Source organism: Carassius auratus, chromosome 42 (assembly GCF_003368295.1).
Source record: "Carassius auratus strain Wakin chromosome 42, ASM336829v1, whole genome shotgun sequence".
NCBI classification, from domain to species: Eukaryota; Metazoa; Chordata; class Actinopteri; order Cypriniformes; family Cyprinidae; genus Carassius; species Carassius auratus.
In genome coordinates, this window is record NC_039284.1 from 3,552,277 (window position 1) to 3,570,195 (window position 17,919).

At 39.8% G+C, this 17,919-nt stretch overlaps 1 protein-coding gene across 1 annotated transcript; it reads left to right on the forward strand.

Annotated features, from left to right (window-relative positions):
• Window positions 1–40: 40 nt before the first annotated feature.
• Window positions 41–17,262, forward strand: dlst (dihydrolipoamide S-succinyltransferase). The gene is made up of 15 exons (XM_026229346.1): window positions 41–193; window positions 935–968; window positions 1,084–1,123; window positions 1,239–1,300; window positions 1,806–1,880; window positions 1,960–2,015; window positions 3,216–3,324; window positions 4,420–4,578; window positions 4,734–4,816; window positions 5,931–6,028; window positions 10,426–10,556; window positions 11,098–11,171; window positions 13,703–13,786; window positions 14,137–14,304; window positions 16,701–17,262. The coding sequence occupies exons 1-15, from the start codon at window positions 44–46 to the stop codon at window positions 16,833–16,835; spliced, it is 1,458 nt and encodes a 485-aa protein (XP_026085131.1). The 5' UTR covers window positions 41–43; the 3' UTR covers window positions 16,836–17,262.
• The last annotated feature ends 657 nt before the right edge of the window (window positions 17,263–17,919 follow it).

A 17,919-nucleotide genomic window follows, 5' to 3' on the forward strand; every position in this document is an offset into this window, starting at 1 on the left:
ACTCAATGGTACGTTCCGTCCCCCCTCTCTGGTTCATCATGGTATGCTCCACGCTGTGTCCGGTTCGCGGCGGCGCTGTTTCCGGTGCTGTGCCGTGAGAACTGCAGTGCGCTCGGTCCTTCCCGACAACATGCTATCCCGTTCCCGCTGTCTCACCCGGAGCCTCGGGCGCTCGATCTCCGCCCTGCGACAGGTACTTGTGTGTGTGTTTGTGTGAGCCGTCAGTGTCCGGTCTGACCGAAAGACCGTTAACCGGGGGCGTGATGGCTCGCGTGAGCGGTAGGCCGCGGCCCAAGGGCAGCAGGACACTCGCAGCAGAACCGAGAGACACACGAAGAGAGAGTTTACCGCACATCACTGACGCTCACACACGCTTCTGCTGTGTTAAACGATGTGTTTATCAAGCTTTAATTACACACGTTAGAAGAGTGAGGTACACTAAGGAGTGTCACGAGCGCGAGCTGTCACTCGATAACAGGCCTGACAGTCACCGTGACGTCAGAGGTGTGTCAGTGTGTCTCTCTCTCTCTCTCTCTCTCTCTCTCTGTGTGTGTGTGTGTGTGTGTGTGTGTGTGTCTGTCTGTCTGTCTATGTGTGTGTCGCTCTCTCTGTCTGTGTGTGTGTGTGTGTGTGTGTGTGTGTGTCTGTCAGTTAACGGGTTAACTATGTTTGTATATCTGTAAAAGGCCAGTTCACGTTTCTGTAGAACTTTATACCATGGGGATTGTTTCAGAGCAGCTTCTACAGTAAGAAACAGCAAAATAAATGATGCAAATATGAGACAAATCCTAAATCTGTCTAAAAAGACAGCGCTGTCATTTTCCGTCCTGTCTTTATTTGTGACATGATGGGGAAAGAGGTTTAAGTAAGTGTGGGTTTTGCTGCTCGGTCAGTGTTGACTGATGGACTGCTGTCCTCTTGTTCTTCTGTCTAGAGTAACAGTGTTCTCGCTCGACGGGCCACGTCAGGTGAGTTTACAAGATCACATAGAAGGTGTTTCTGTAAGAGTACAGGTTTATCAGTCTCGTGTCTTTCTCTCTCACAAACATGATCAGATGTGCCTGTGTCTGGTTTCTCCTCCAGGTATATCAGCGAGTCAGTGTGTCACCGTCAGGAACGGCCCGTAAGTATCAGTGACGTCTGCCGGAGGATCCCTGGCTCCTGGCGTTCCCAGCAGATTCAGAGTCACGGATCCGACCGGATTGTGTTGTGATGTTGTGTGTGCTGTTGATTTCCAGGAGCTGTGAGACCCGCTCGAGCGTCTATCAGATCAGATACTTCAACACCACGACCGCTCACAGTACGTTTCAGCACTAAAATAAGGTCTGGTGATACTCTGGTGCTAAAGAAGGGTTACACAGCATCAGTTTGCCTCGCTTTTACTCCTGATAAGACTGTGTACCTGTCAGAGTGTCAACACAGTTCTGTCACTTATTTAAGGTCACTTTTCTTCTGAAAGTCAGGGTCAGCCGTCATTGATTTTAAGGTCAATATTTGAATTGTTGTACTGGAAAACAAGACAGAAATACTGAGGAAGAACATTCACTTTTTTTTTTTTTTTTGTTCCGGTGATCAAAGATATTTTGTAAAATGAATTAAAAATTCAATGGCGATCTGTTTTTATATTTTTTTTTCTCCAAAATGTTGCCATAAATCATTTTCTAATTTTTTCGTGTTCCCTTCAACTTGGCCCTTTAAAAGTAAAAAAAAAAAAAAAGGTTTACGTTTATCTTCCTGAATCCTGCAGAGTCAACAGCTCTCTCCAGTTGCACAGCTTCCACTTTAACGGTCTTCTGTGCTTGCAGGGAATGAGGTTCTCACAGTGAATACACCAGCGTTTGCTGAGTCTGTCACAGAGGGAGACGTCAGGTGGGAGAAAGGTAAGAGGAGATCAGCAGGTGTGCAGGACAGACATCTCGCCCCGTTAGACCCCGTTAACCCTCTTCTGTGTGTCTCCAGCTGTTGGAGACAGTGTCTCTGAAGACGAGGTCGTCTGTGAGATTGAGACTGATAAGGTAAGAAGTAGTTTTGAATGTTTAGGAGACTAACAGTTACGGTTTAATTATTGGTCTGTGCACACATCTGTTAGTCCCGTGTTGAGCAAGGCATTTATTTAAGAAAATATGTCACGTTAAAAATAGTTCAACCTTTGGTACCGTGCCTCTGGACACCTGCCTTCTGTTCCAGGCTGTATTTGGTAGCAGGAGTGTGTCCTATTTCAGCAACCGTTCAGAAACCTGTCTGATGAACATGACTCTAACATTACATGGCTTCCTTCAGAGCATCCCGTCCTCTGGAGCGGAGTTGTTATCGATTCTCAAGGATATAAGACCTTTAGTTTAGTTTGAGGAATAAAACATTTAAAAAAATGTATCTAGTCTGTGTGTGTCTGTCTGTCTGTGTGTGTGTTAGGGCTGTGCGATTAATCAAAATCAATCGAAATCATGATTTGATACATTGGGATTTGCTTATCGCAAAAGCCTGCGATGTAGACACAATATTACTGTGTTCCAGATCATATGCTTGACTGCCAGCCTTGAGTGACAGTCTTTCTAACCAATAGAGTGAGCACTTCTCTGTTCTACCCAATCAGACCTTCTACCAAATCACAATATCTGTCAAAAAAAATCAAAATTAGATATTTTCCCCATATCACACAGCCCTTGTGTGTGTGTGTGTGTGTGTGTCTTGTGTAGAGTTAAGGTGAGTTGTGTGTGTGTGTGTGTGTGTGTGTGTGTGTCTGGTGTAGAGTTAAAGTGAGGTGTGTGTGTGTGTGTGTGTGTGTCTGGTGTAGAGTTAAGGTGAGTTGTGTGTGTGTGTGTGTCTGGTGTAGAGTTAAAGTGAGGTGTGTGTGTGTGTGGTGTAGAGTTAAGGTGAGTTGTGTGTGTGTGTGTGTCTGGTGTAGAGTTAAAGTGAGGTGTGTGTGTGTCTGGTGTAGAGTTAAGGTGAGGTGTGTGTGTGTGTGTGTGTGTGTGTGTGTGGTGTAGAGTTAAGGTGAGGTGTGTGTGTAGTGTAGAATTAAGGTGAGGTGTGTGTGTGTGTGTGTGTGTGGTGTAGTGTAGAGTTAATGTGAGGTGTGTGTGTGTGTGTGTGTGTGTGTGGTGTAGTGTAGAGTTAAGGTGAGGTGTGTGTGTGTGGTGTAGAGTTAAGGTGAGTTGTGTGTGTATGTGTGTGTGTCTGGTGTAGAGTTAAGTTGAGTTGTGTGTGTGCTGCAGACGTCGGTGCAGGTTCCCTCTCCAGCTGCAGGAGTCATCGAGGAGCTGCTGGTTCCTGATGGAGGGAAAGTGGAAGGAGGAACTCCTCTGTTCAAACTCAAGAAAGGAGGTCAGACATGTTTGTTTTTGCTAAATATATATTAAAGAGCACCAGTTACACACAACCCACTTTTACATGGTGTTTGGACATACATGCGTGTTGGCAGTGTGTGAACACAACCACCCTACAATGATGAAAATCCACTAACTCCTTATTTTTTATACCCATTAAACCAAATCAGTCTTATTAGACCTGCTGTTTTGATGTCACTTTGATTAGGCCCCGCCCACTGCCGCTGACTGACAAACTGCCGTTACAGTGCTTAGCTAACGTTGGAACCGTATTTTATTTCTCCTTCATCTGTGTGACTGGTTCACACATCTACAGCTGAACACCGGTTCTCTCGCTCTGTCATGTTGCTTCTACTGTTTATTGCTGTAGGTGTGCGGATCAGAGATGTATAAGCCATGCCCACTTCTGAAGACCAGGCGGGAAATATGCAGCTCATTTGCATTTAAAGTGATACACAACAAAACAGCTCTTTATTAGAAACGTCGCAAAAATGACATTTTTACAAGTTATAATAAATGACCTGGGGGGTATTTTGAGCTGACGCTTCACAGACACATTCTGGGAACACCCAACACCAATATTACAGCTTATGAAAAGGTGCCTAAATGCATCTTATGTTGTAATCATTACCATCATAAGCTGAAGCCACTTCCTAACATGTTCAGTATGTGTTTAACTGATTACATGATCTTTACTAACCAGATAACATGTAACATGTAATGCACTAACTCTGACCAAATACTTCCGGTTTGTAACGTGAAGCTGCTTTTAAATGTGAATAAACTTATTAAAGCCAAGGAAACCTTACTTGTAAACAACAAAACTAACTTTTGAAGTCTTTATTAGGGCAAATGAATAATAATAAAAAATAAAAAGATTACGATGGTCCAAGATCACATTGGTGTATGGTAGTATTACAACAATTAAATGTAAAATTAAATTAAAGCTATTAGCGCAAGAAAACCCCTGATTTGAAATGTCCATCTTCATCATAACCACAACCAGAAATATAGCGTCTGGTCTTTCTGAGCTAGGAAGTGGTTATTATTATAAACGAGTGCTGCGGTGGTTTGAGCTCTGACTGTGTTTCAGCTGGAGCTGTTAAGACGACAGCAGCAGCAGCTCCTCCTCCTGCAGCAGAGACTCCTCCTCCTCCACCAGCTCCACCTGCTGCTCCGGCCGGAGGACCCATCCCCACCAGCATGCCCCCTGTACCCCCTGTGCCGGCCCAGCCCATCCAGTCCAAACCAGGTCAGGACAAATCTGATGCTGGACGTTCAGTAGAGCTTGAGATTGGTGTACTGTGACATTAACTTTGACTGGCACTGATGCTGTTGTTGATAAACGTTTGAGATGAGTGCATGACTGAACGATGTTGAAACACTCTTGCGTTGTGTCTGTTGTAGTTTCAGCCATCAAACCCACTGCAGCTCCTGCTGCTGCTGCTGACACTGACGCTGGAGCCAGATCCGCCCGATCAGAGCACAGGGTAAGACTCCTCACTCCTCCTAACTGTACGTTTACACACTACTGTACAACATGCATCACATACCCCGGGTAGAAAACACTTGCTGCGTGTGACTCGAGTCCGCCATTCAGGTCCACTTTTAACTTTAAAACAAGCATTATTGTTGTTGTTTTTTTGTATTGATCTGTTTGTCACTTAAGTGCAGAAAGCTCTTAAATGAATTTAGTTCACTAGAGGACCTATTTAGTGAGATTTTGCCTGAAAAGGTTTTATAATGTTATATGTTAATTTAATAAATCTTGTATTGTATCACTTGCTGTATTAGTTTGCTTGGTTTTTATTGTATTTATATGACGTTAGTGTCTTTGTAATTAGTTTTTGCCGTGAAAATAGCCTCAGATGGAATTAAATACTACAATTTATTTAGTATCATTTAATGCAGTTATTTGCTATTAGTGACCAAACAAGATGTTAAACACAAACACTGTAGTATGGGAGACCACCAAAATAATGTTTTTTTTTTTTTTTTTGCCATTTCCAGTCATTTATTTGGATAATCAAATCTCATAGTCTGCTCATTGACTTGACTTCAAAATGTGGTGTATTGGCAAAGCATATCCGTGAACACTTATCCTACCCTTGCCCCTCATGAACCTTCATGTTCAGTGAGCGCTTCAGTTTAAAAGTGTAATAATGCAATAATGTATATGAGCTGTTTTTCAGCTGCATGTTAGATTTATCAAGTAGGTTATTTTAGATGGACTACTGACCTTTTTTTGTCTTTCTGAGAGTTTTTTACAATATTTCTGTTTAAACCGTCATGAAATTAGTCGTGAACTTAAACAGTACAAATGTGAGTAATCAAGGCGTTGTTTACCGAATTAAATGCAATGTATATGAATGTGTAACAGTGTTAAATGCCATTTGGATATTTTCATCAACATTTTGAGTGATGCCTGATTGTTGAATCAGTGACCTCAGTCTATCTGTGCTCTTTAAGAAAATCAAGCCAAATCAAAATGTGCATTGGTCTCTATATTAACACTGCTTTTTGCATGAAATGATATTAAAAATAGCACAAATACTGCAGAGGCCCAGCGTTCCCTTGCTCAGCCCACTTGTGGTTTTGTTTCAGGTGAAGATGAACCGCATGAGACTGCGAATCGCTCAGCGGCTGAAGGAAGCGCAGAACACCTGTGCCATGCTGACAACCTTCAATGAAGTCGATATGAGGTCTGTAACAGCAAACAAGCAAGATTATACAGTCACTGGTGCTTTGACATGTGTTTTTAGTACCCTACCAGTCAAAGGCTGGTGCTCACCTACTCAGATTTGTCTACACTTCAGGAAAAAAAGTGATTTACTTAGAAATAACACAAATTGAACTCTTTGAGGATAATGGAAACATGACACTAGGGCTCTGTAGTGAGACACATTTCACCATTTGATGTCCATTCACTAGCCTGCGATTTAAATTTTGATTTCATTTCGATATCTATCTATTTATTGGATATAAAATTAAAACCGTAAACTATCAAATAAGCCCTCTCATTTTGTACATTTAAATTGCACTTATGGCAGTTTTGATAATATGTTATTTAATAAAAAATAGCGATCATGATTTTTCATGGCCGATTCCGATACCGATTTTTCTACAAGCAAACTGGCCGATACTGATTTCTGATTTGTACAAATCTTTAAGCAACAAACAAGAAAGGAGGAAAGTGTGCATAAACCAGATGTTTATTTGGTATTTAATAGGCCAAACTGGCTTTTGGCTACTGAAAACTATAACCGTAACCGTCTGAAATTATGGGCAGTAACTGCAGAGCAAATAGCCTACATTCAATATAAACACAGATGGTACAGACATCAGCATTTAGCTTTTGTTTTTGAATTGAGTTGAAACTACCCAATTCTTAAATGAATTAAACTACCCAAGCCTTAAATGAAAAGATTAAGTGTAACCATGTGAAATTAAAGGCAATAACTGTGAAGTTCTTCAATCCAAACAACACAATCAACACACATTCAGCATCAGCATTCAGTATTTTGCTTTTAAATTTATAACAAGTTCTTTACCAGTGAGACTAAATAAAAGTACGCTATATAAATATTATTCCAAAATGTTAAAAACAATTAATGTTGGTGCTAATAAAACAAAGATTCAAAGTGTTTCATTCATCCAATAAAAAAAAAAGGTATGATTCACATCTATATTTTTTTTACTTGAGACAATGACAAATAAATAACTATTGTCTCAAGTTAAAAAATATAGATGTGAATCATTTCCCTACATTTTTTTAGTTGGATGAATGAAACACTTTTTCAGTGTGCTACAGCAGGCGATTTTAAAATCAAATTCAGTCTATATAATTTTACAATAATAATTTACAAAACTGACGTTTACTTCTGGCTTTTCAAACATGTATGCAAGTTCTAATTTACAAAATTCTTTTTTATAAATTCAGCTTTGTCACGGTCTAGTCCACTTCGTTTCTCATCCAACACGCAAGAAGTTGAGCTGAACATCCCTTCACTGTTTCTGCGTGTGCAGGGACAGATACAGTCCGCTCGCACAGCATCAGTGAGCAGGAAAGGGACTCTTATTTTGTGCAGTCGGCTGTTCACTTCCTGCTATCTGTGCCTCAGACATGTAGCTCTGCACTTCCAGCGCTGAACGGCTGCCCGTGTCCTGCGCACAGAATTCGAAATGCTTCCACACAAATAACATGATAGCGAATTATTGCAATGAAGTCTGTGCACGGAGTGCACTACGGGAAAATAATTGTCTGAATGCGTATTTTAAGCAAAAACCGGCTGGTTCCGATTTATGGCCGGTCAACCGGTGCATCCCTAAATAAAACTGTATAAATAAACTTTTTAATTATATAAATCTACACCAGTTAGTTGTCAAAAGATGAACATTTAATCAGTGGATATCATAATGGATTTATTTAAACATACATTTAAATATTCAGTAAAAAATATAATACAATTATAAAAATACTAAAATTAGAATATTAAAATACAATATGCAATATAATTCATATATTCATCAAAAAGAGTAAAGTCAAAACGCGGCATGAGTGTTTTATATTAATTTATCTTGGAAGAAAACCGAGTGTATTCAGAATAGTTTGATGTGATTTTGATTTCATCTTTCCTGTAATGCCTGATGAAGCAGCGTTTGAGCACAGCTGCTTTGTTTACAGCAGTTAACAAGGAAACATTTATATTTCTGATGCTCCAAAAGCGCCTCCTGCTGGGAGAGAATTCATTTGCATTTTCTGCCTCTGTTTTTCTATCTGACTAACAGGTTTATGGACGTTGAATGTCTTTTCTGTGATGCATGTAATTTTGTATGACTATTTGATCACAGATTATAGTTTTTTTCTGCGGTTGAATCACTTATTACATGAAACATGATTATTTTCCGTAAGTTATTGAGTATCTTTCTTCCCCAACCCTTGATGTTCATGTTAATTTTGTTCTGTAAGTAGTAGTAAAGAGGAAGAGGTGATCGGTTCACACGAGGCTGCACAAAGCTTTTAGCGATTATTTGATGGCTGGCATGCTTCAAATGATGTTTAGTGATGTTTTGATAAACATCAAACTAACTTTGATATTTTGATATTTTAAAATTGATATTTTCAACCCAGCCCTACGTGACACAAATTATGTTTGAGCTGCTTCTTTGTGTAGATATCTGCTCCAACTCAATGAATTAAAAAACAACAATAAATGATTGTCTTTTTTTTTTTTTTTACTTGTAAGCCTAAAACGCACCAATTCCAGTAAACGTGTCTAAACGTCTGCCAGCTAGTGTGCAGTATAGAGACACATATGTGTGTTGACAGCCCTGTGAAAATGTTGCTTATTGGCCAAACCTGATTAGAAGCTGCGCAATGCCCATCCAAATGGTTATAGATTGGAATCTGGCCTACAGGAAGAGATTTCTGAAACCCTATCTCCACTTAAAGCGCCGAATGTAAATATTTGGTCCTAATGTTGGTCAAAACAAAGATAAGAAGGGCAAAATGGGCTTTATTAATTTACAAGGAAACGTTAATGTCCACAACCTCCCTCGCTAACCCCTGAAGAGGACACTTTGAGGATTTCTCCCCAGCGCAAATGGCCGTATTAGCTTTCAGCTGCTCGGGGTCGGTGTTCTGCCGCTAATCTGGTTGGCATTGATGGGATGGAGGAAGACTCTGCCGGTCTGGAGTCGAAGGAGCGCGCTCGTCTGCGGCCCGCGAGCATCTGCCTCTGTGTCCCTCGAGACCCTCCTGCGGAGGGAGCGTGCGAGACGCCCCGAACGTTATGGGCTATTATGACAGGCCAATAAGATTTGAAGGCTCTGGAAAGTGAAGATTTTTATCACGTCTTCTCCCCTTTCTCTGAGAGCGCGTGTCTTGGGACGGTCCTAATTTCGTTAGCGGAGAAACCGGAGAGGATAAACGGTGTTAGAGACAGGAAAATAGAGAATTACAGTCTCGGCCCTTTTCACTCAAAACCTGGCCAGACTGTCCACAACATCCTCCATCAGTGTTTGAGTCAGGAGACGGACCGCTCAGGCCGAGAGCTGAAGAGTACTCAATATAAAATAGAAATTAGGAATGAGTGTTTTAATGGGTGTGCGTGTCATGGCGATTAAAAGATTTGAATAAAAATGTGCTGTTGATGAGAAAAATTATGATTTTCAAATATTCCAGTAACGTATTTGAGCTGTTGACAGAAATATGATTAGAAACATAACAGATTAGAAATAAAAAAAATATTATCAATGTTTTCAAAAGGAAACATCTAAAAGGAATATGAGCGTCCTGTTCCAATCATATTCAATAATGAAGGGCTTTGTCGTTGACGCGCACACACACACACACACACACACACACACAAAAAAAAACTTTACACTTATATATTTTTAGAAATCTAAGATAATATTTTTTTCTCATCAGTTTTGTCAATATTTGAAACCATCGTATTCCCTTTAGATGTTTCTTTCAAAAGCATTGATAGATTATTAATAATCTAACATGTTTGAAAAGGTGACATTTAAAACCAATGTGGTTGTTTCTGATTTTCCAGTTATACTCCATGATGTCCGACTAAAGGGAATGATATTGTTTCAGATAATGCAAGGATAGTCCGTAATGCTGGTCGTTGCTGAAGACTGGATGAGCGTCTGTAAAACCGAAGCCCTTCACTAATACTCAACTAAACACATTTTCCCGATTTTATTTATCGAGCTGATTGCACACTTTTGAAGCCTTAGTACTTCAGTAGATCGGTGCATTTATTCCATCATATTACTGAATATTAATTATATTTTAAGCAGTTCATGGTCAGTCTCCCAAATGGAAGGTAAAATATCTCAAGGTCTTTTTATATCTATCTAGGTCTTTTAAAGATGATTTGCGCCAATAACTTCGATTTCAGACTTTCTCAGACAAAAACATGAGATGATTAAAAAAGACCTGGAAACTGCACTGCTGTTTATAACACTTAAAGGTCAAATGTAAATCTCCATAAAGAGCAGCGTGAACATGCTGCTAAACATCTGCTTTTAGAGTTGGAGTTGGAGCAGCATGAGAGTAACTGTTTCTTGTTGTGTTCCTCCGTGACAGCAACATCACAGAGATGAGGACGCAGTATAAAGATGCTTTCCTGAAGAAACATGGCATCAAACTGGGCTTCATGTCTGCGTTTGTGAAAGCGGCTGCGTATGCTTTGACTGAGCAGCCTGCCGTTAACGCTGGTACGTTCACACACACACACACACACACACACACACACACACACACACACACACACACACACACACACAGCGTTCAGCCTCAGCACCTCACCACTTCAGATTAAGCGTGTGTGGTTATGTGGTCGTCTGTTCGAATCTAAAGAACACGTTTTACAGATTACCTTTCTGTCGCCCCCCTCCTCTCTTTCCTTCCAAACCTCATTGGCTTGGCCTACATAGACAGGCACGTTTAACACGGTTTCATCGGGACAGTGTGTGTCTATATTTGCCCAGAGCTTCACCATTTCACGTTCTTCATCAGAGACTTGCATGTTCCTGCGGGTCGCTGCGCCCTTCAGAGTCATAGCTAACTAACAAAAGATTTGCTTACAATGAAATAAATGTTAACTGAAATAAACAATTCAGCTTATTTTATTTCAGATAGTTGTCTAAAATAAAATAATAAAACTTAATCTGAAATATGAAGACCAAAAAACTCATAAAATGACAAAAATTGGACAACTCACACGTACATTGAAAGCCGTTGTTTTTATCTTTGCAGTCATCGATGACACAACCAAAGAGATCGTGTATCGGGATTATGTGGATATCAGCGTGGCAGTCGCCACACCGAAGGTAAATCCTACATTTATTCTTCTTGTGCAGAAACTAATGCTTTTACTCCGCAAGGACGCATAAAATCGATCAAAAGTAGTAACCGTACAGACATTTATAATGTTACAGAAGATTTCTCTTTCAAATAAACACTATTCTTTTGAACTTTCTATTCATCTGTGAATCCTGAAAAATAAAATGTTTCCATAGAAAATATTGCCTACTGTACAGTATTGTTCAAAATAATAGCAGTACAATGTGACTAACCAGAATAATCAAGGTTTTTCGTATATTTTTTTATTGCTACGTGGCAAACAAGTTACCAGTAGGTTCAGTAGATTCTCAGAAAACAAATGAGACCCAGCATTCATGATATGCACGCTCTTAAGGCTGTGCAATTGGGCAATTAGTTGAATTAGTTGAAAGGGGTGTGTTCAAAAAAATAGCAGTGTGGCATTCAATCACTGAGGTCATCAATTTTGTGAAGAAACAGGTGTGAATCAGGTGGCCCCTATTTAAGGATGAAGCCAACACTTGTTGAACATGCATTTGAAAGCTGAGGAAAATGGGTCGTTCAAGACATTGTTCAGAAGAACAGCGTACTTTGATTAAAAAGTTGATTAGAGAGGGGAAAACCTATAAAGAGGTGCAAAAAATGATAGGCTGTTCAGCTAAAATGATCTCCAATGCCTTAAAATGGAGAGCAAAACCAGAGAGACGTGGAAGAAAACGGAAGACAACCATCAAAATGGATAGAAGAATAACCAGAATGGCAAAGGCTCAGCCAATGATCACCTCCAGGATGATCAAAGACAGTCTGGAGTTACCTGTAAGTACTGTGACAGTTAGAAGACGTCTGTGTGAAGCTAATCTATTTTCAAGAATCCCCCGCAAAGTCCCTCTGTTAAAAAAAAGGCATGTGCAGAAGAGGTTACAATTTGCCAAAGAACACATCAACTGGCCTAAAGAGAAATGGAGGAACATTTTGTGGACTGATGAGAGTAAAATTGTTCTTTTTGGGTCCAAGGGCCACAGGCAGTTTGTGAGACGACCCCCAAACTCTGAATTCAAGCCACAGTACACAGTGAAGACAGTGAAGCATGGAGGTGCAAGCATCATGATATGGGCATGTTTCTCCTACTATGGTGTTGGGCCTATTTATCGCATACCAGGGATCATGGATCAGTTTGCATATGTTAAAATACTTGAAGAGGTCATGTTGCCCTATGCTGAAGAGGACATGCCCTTGAAATGGTTGTTTCAACAAGACAATGACCCAAAACACACCAGTAAACGGGCAAAGTCTTGGTTCCAAACCAACAAAATTAATGTTATGGAGTGGCCAGCCCAATCTCCAGACCTTAATCCAATTGAGAACTTGTGGGGTGATATCAAAAATGCTGTTTCTGAAGCAAAACCAAGAAATGTGAATGAATTGTGGAATGTTGTTAAAGAATCATGGAGTGGAATAACAGCTGAGAGGTGCCACAAGTTGGTTGACTCCATGCCACACAGATGTCAAGCAGTTTTAAAAAACTGTGGTCATACAACTAAATATTAGTTTAGTGATTCACGGGATTGCTAAATCCCAGAAAAAAAAAATGTTTGTACAAAATAGTTTTGAGTTTGTACAGTCAAAGGTAGACACTGCTATTTTTTTGAACACACCCCTTTCAACTAATTGCCCAATTGCACAGCCTTAAGAGCGTGCATATCATGAATGCTGGGTCTTGTTTGTTTTCTGACAATCTACTGAACCTACTGGTAACTTGTTTGCCACGTAGCAATAAAAAATATACTAAAAACCTTGATTATTCTGGTTAGTCACATTGTACTGCTATTATTTTGAACAATACTGTACATCAGATTTTTTTGGCTGTCTGTTTACACCTTCCTTCACTTGTGACCCATCTCTGATTCATGTGTTCACACTTGCCATACCATCTGAAACATCACGTTGTTGTCATTTACTGCCTCCACATGTTCCTCCTGAAATTAATGGGACCTGTACTGACAAAATGAGTCACAAAGAGTTATTAAAGACATTCTCCATTTAAAATACCTTTAAAATTATTTAGGATTAATTGGAATCTGATAAAAATTTGATTTCGATAGTGAAGTCCTCATCTTTTCTTATTATTAATTACTATATTGATCACAGTACAGCTATTTTTTTTTATCTTTGCTTTTATAAATAAGAACAGATACCTTAATAATTATATATCTAAATTAAAGCATTCATGTGCATGTAAAATACAGTGTGAACGAGGCCTTAGAATGATTTCTGAAGATCATGTGACACTGAAGGCTGGAGGAATGATGCTGAAAATACAGCGGAGCATCACAGAAATACATTACACTTTAACACAGATTCACACAGAAAACAGCTGTTTTAAACTGTAATAATGTTTCACTATATCACGGTCTTTACTGTGTTTTTGATCATATTGAAGTAGCCTTAATGAGCAGAAGAGTGTTTCTGTGTAGAGCAGCTGTCGTGTGTGTTAGGGGTCATCTCTGGCCGTGTGTGTGACGTCTCTGTCGTCTCTCAGGGGCTGGTGGTTCCCGTGATCAGAGGAGTGGAGGGAATGAACTTCGCAGACATCGAGAGGACGATTAACGAGCTGGGAGAGAAGGTGAGCGACGAGCTGCTGTCTGAAGACTCGCTAATTCAGCTGCAAATGGAGCAACTAACCAGAAATCTTTATTTAGCTAAATATGTGACATGACCTAAAAAAACAGCAGTGGTAAAACTGATGTCAAGTGAAGGGGAAAAATCGAACGGTCTAATTTCTGAAAAACGCTGTGGTTTATTCCTCTAATGCTGTTTTTAAGCATGTTTCACATTCATGCACCGAGCAGACACTTTCATCCAATCAACACTAGTTCACCAAAGAGCCTACAATAATCAACGTACAGAACCAGATTTAACTGTTTTCTTCAAGTCTGGCTCTGGCTGACTAGTTCTCCTGTGTTTTCTGCGTAGGCTCGTAAGAACGAGCTGGCCGTGGAGGACATGGACGGAGGCACCTTCACCATCAGCAACGGAGGAGTGTTCGGATCCATGTTCGGGACTCCCATCATCAACCCGCCGCAGTCGGCCATCCTGGGCATGCACGGCATCTTTGACCGGCCCGTGGCCATCGCTGGGAAGGTTAGAGGTCACGCTCGCGTGTTGTCTGTGTCCTACATCAGTAGAGTCACCAGTCGCTTCAGGAAGTGGAAGCCCCATTCATTTTCTCCATAGGGACTTTTTTAATAATGATAATAACGGTTCAAGACAGAGCTAGTGTTTGAGCTCTCGGGTTGTGGATTAATCGTGTGTGCTTTTAATGAAGCCATCCGTTACTGTTATTTAAACTTAATTTTTTTAAGATGGAAAAAATACATGTTATACATAAAATACCTATGATTGTCCAAGCAGTCTCCACCAATCAGAGACTGGGAGAGAAAACCATGTCAGAACAGCCCCTCAGCCCCAGCCACTGTGGAAGTTCATAATCTCCACCCTAATCGTTTTTAACAATAGAACAGTACGACTTTTATTATGGGACTTTGTTCTCACAAGATTATTTCTTACAACTGTCTTTTTTCTTTGGATCGCAAGCTAATATCTCACAGTCACAAGTTTACATCTTGCAGTTTTCGCTCAGAATTCTGTTTGAGATTAAATTTATTTATAATTTGTAACTTGCAATTATGAAAAAAGTATGAATTGTGAGTTTATACAGTATTGTTCAAAATAATAGCAGTACAATGTGACTAACCAGAATAATCAAGGTTTTAAGTATATTTTTTATTGCTACGTGGCAAACAAGTTACCAGTAGGTTCAGTAGATTTTCAGAAAACAAACAAGACCCAGCATTCATGATATGCACGCTCTTAAGGCTGTGCAATTGGGCAATTAGTTGAAAGGGGTGTGTTCAAAAAAATAGCAGTGTCTACCTTTGACTGTACAAACTCAAAACTATTTTGTACAAACATTTTTTTTTTTCTGGGATTTAGCAATCCTGTGAATCACTAAACTAATATTTAGTTGTATGACCACAGTTTTTTAAAACTGCTTGACATCTGTGTGGCATGGAGTCAACCAACTTGTGGCACCTCTCAGCTGTTATTCCACTCCATGATTCTTTAACAACATTCCACAATTCATTCACATTTCTTGGTTTTGCTTCAGAAACAGCATTTTTGATATCACCCCACAAGTTCTCAATTGGATTAAGATCTGGAGATTGGGCTGGCCACTCCATAACATTAATTTTGTTGGTTTGGAACCAAGACTTTGCCCGTTTACTAGTGTGTTTTGGGTCATTGTCTTGTTGAAACAACCATTTCAAGGGCATGTCCTCTTCAGCATAGGGCAACATGACCTCTTCAAGTATTTTAACATATGCAAACTGATCCATGATCCCTGGTATGCGATAAATAGGCCCAACACCATAGTAGGAGAAACATGCCCATATCATGATCCTTGCACCTCCATGCTTCACTGTCTTCACTGTGTACTGTGGCTTGAATTCAGAGTTTGGGGGTCGTCTCACAAACTGCCTGTGGCCCTTGGACCCAAAAAGAACAATTTTACTCTCATCAGTCCACAAAATGTTCCTCCATTTCTCTTTAGGCCAGTTGATGTGTTCTTTGGCAAATTGTAACCTCTTCTGCACATGCCTTTTTTTTAACAGAGGGACTTTGCGGGGGATTCTTGAAAATAGATTAGCTTCACACAGACGTCTTCTAACTGTCACAGTACTTACAGGTAACTCCAGACTGTCTTTGATCATCCTGGAGGTGATCATTGGCTGAGCCTTTGCCATTCTGGTTATTCTTCTATCCATTTTGATGGTTGTCTTCCGTTTTCTTCCACGTCTCTCTGGTTTTGCTCTCCATTTTAAGGCATTGGAGATCATTTTAGCTGAACAGCCTATCATTTTTTGCACCTCTTTATAGGTTTTCCCCTCTCTAATCAACTTTTTAATCAAAGTACGCTGTTCTTCTGAACAATGTCTTGAACGACCCATTTTCCTCAGCTTTCAAATGCATGTTCAACAAGTGTTGGCTTCATCCTTAAATAGGGGCCACCTGATTCACACCTGTTTCTTCACAAAATTGATGACCTCAGTGATTGAATGCCACACTGCTATTTTTTTGAACACACCCCTTTCAACTAATTCAACTAATTGCCCAATTGCACAGCCTTAAGAGCGTGCATATCATGAATGCTGGGTCTCATTTGTTTTCTGAGAATCTACTGAACCTACTGGTAACTTGTTTGCCACGTAGCAATAAAAAAATATACGAAAAACCTTGATTATTCTGGTTAGTCACATTGTACTGCTATTATTTTGAACAATACTGTAACTCATGAATCACAATCTGAGAAGTCAGAAATATGAGTTTCAAACTAGAAGTTGCAAGGAAAAAAAGATTTTTACCTTTTTTATATTTATATTCCATGGCGAAAAAAAAAAACGTCCATCGCCAAGTCCCATGAAGCACAAAAAATGAGGTGATGTCGATGTATAGTGAAGCTCTTCTGTCATGTCCAGGTGGAGGTCCGGCCGATGATGTACGTGGCTCTGACGTACGACCACCGTCTGATCGACGGCAGAGAGGCCGTCACCTTCCTCAGGAAGATCAAGTCAGTGGTGGAGGACCCTCGGGTGCTGCTGCTGGACATGTGAGGGTCACACACCGAACACCTCCTCATCCACCCACACCCGTCTGTACTCTGGGGACGGACGAGGGATTGATGGAGTGGGTCTGCTTTGAGTAGTTTCATGTTGAGTTGTTTTACCATGTGTATGTCCTCTGGGATTCCCTCTATTATGGAGGAAAGCAGTTCTGTCATTGTATGTACAAGTCAGCGCACAAAACATGCCCTGAGCAATTATTTGTTTCTAAATGGGGAAGAAAGGATGGTAGTATACAGTATATCATATTTAATGTCTTCAGCGTAAAACGATGGGAGCAGCTGAGCAGAAACACTATGTTCCAGTCAGTTTTTGTACACGAGACCTCGAGGCGTCCCAGACCATCAGATCCTGTCTGCCTGTGTAAAGAACCAAAACTATATGAGACTTTAAACAATAAAATCAATGAAATGCTCACGCTCTCTCACGTCTTTCTGTATTTGTGTCCACTTCGAATCAAGATGATTCAGGTCTGTTCACACACGCATCTCAAGATCCATTTATTAGTTTGGATTAAATGATTCCTTCAGAAATGTAACCGAGTGGAAAATCTTACAGTTTGACATTGAGCAGGAGGCTTATAGTGAGTTCAATGCTGAACAATTGCTACAGATATCGTTTCTGAATTATTTGCCATGCAAAATCATTATAACAGGGTTGACAAAACAATATAAAGACATTCTATAGAGAGAGAAGTTGTTTTAGTAATGAAGTACTATAATATTTTTGTGATTGTTATAATTGTTATATTGTTATAGTATTTTGAAATGAAAGTTAGAATTTTAATATTTTATTTCGGTTCATGTTTACGTCTAGTTACAGGTAATGAAAATGTCTGTGGTTTTAGTTTGTTCAAAATAAAAACCCTGCTGGGCACACAACTAGCACATTATGCTAACTATTACTTACTTATTGAAGTTCTATATTTGTTTTTGTTAGTAGTCAGTTTTTTAGTAGTTTTTTTTTTTTTTTTTATCATTTATTGTTTTTATCCATATGTTTTATTTCAGTAAAATTAACTGGCAACTTGAACATTTTATATATATATATATATATATATATATATATATTTGTT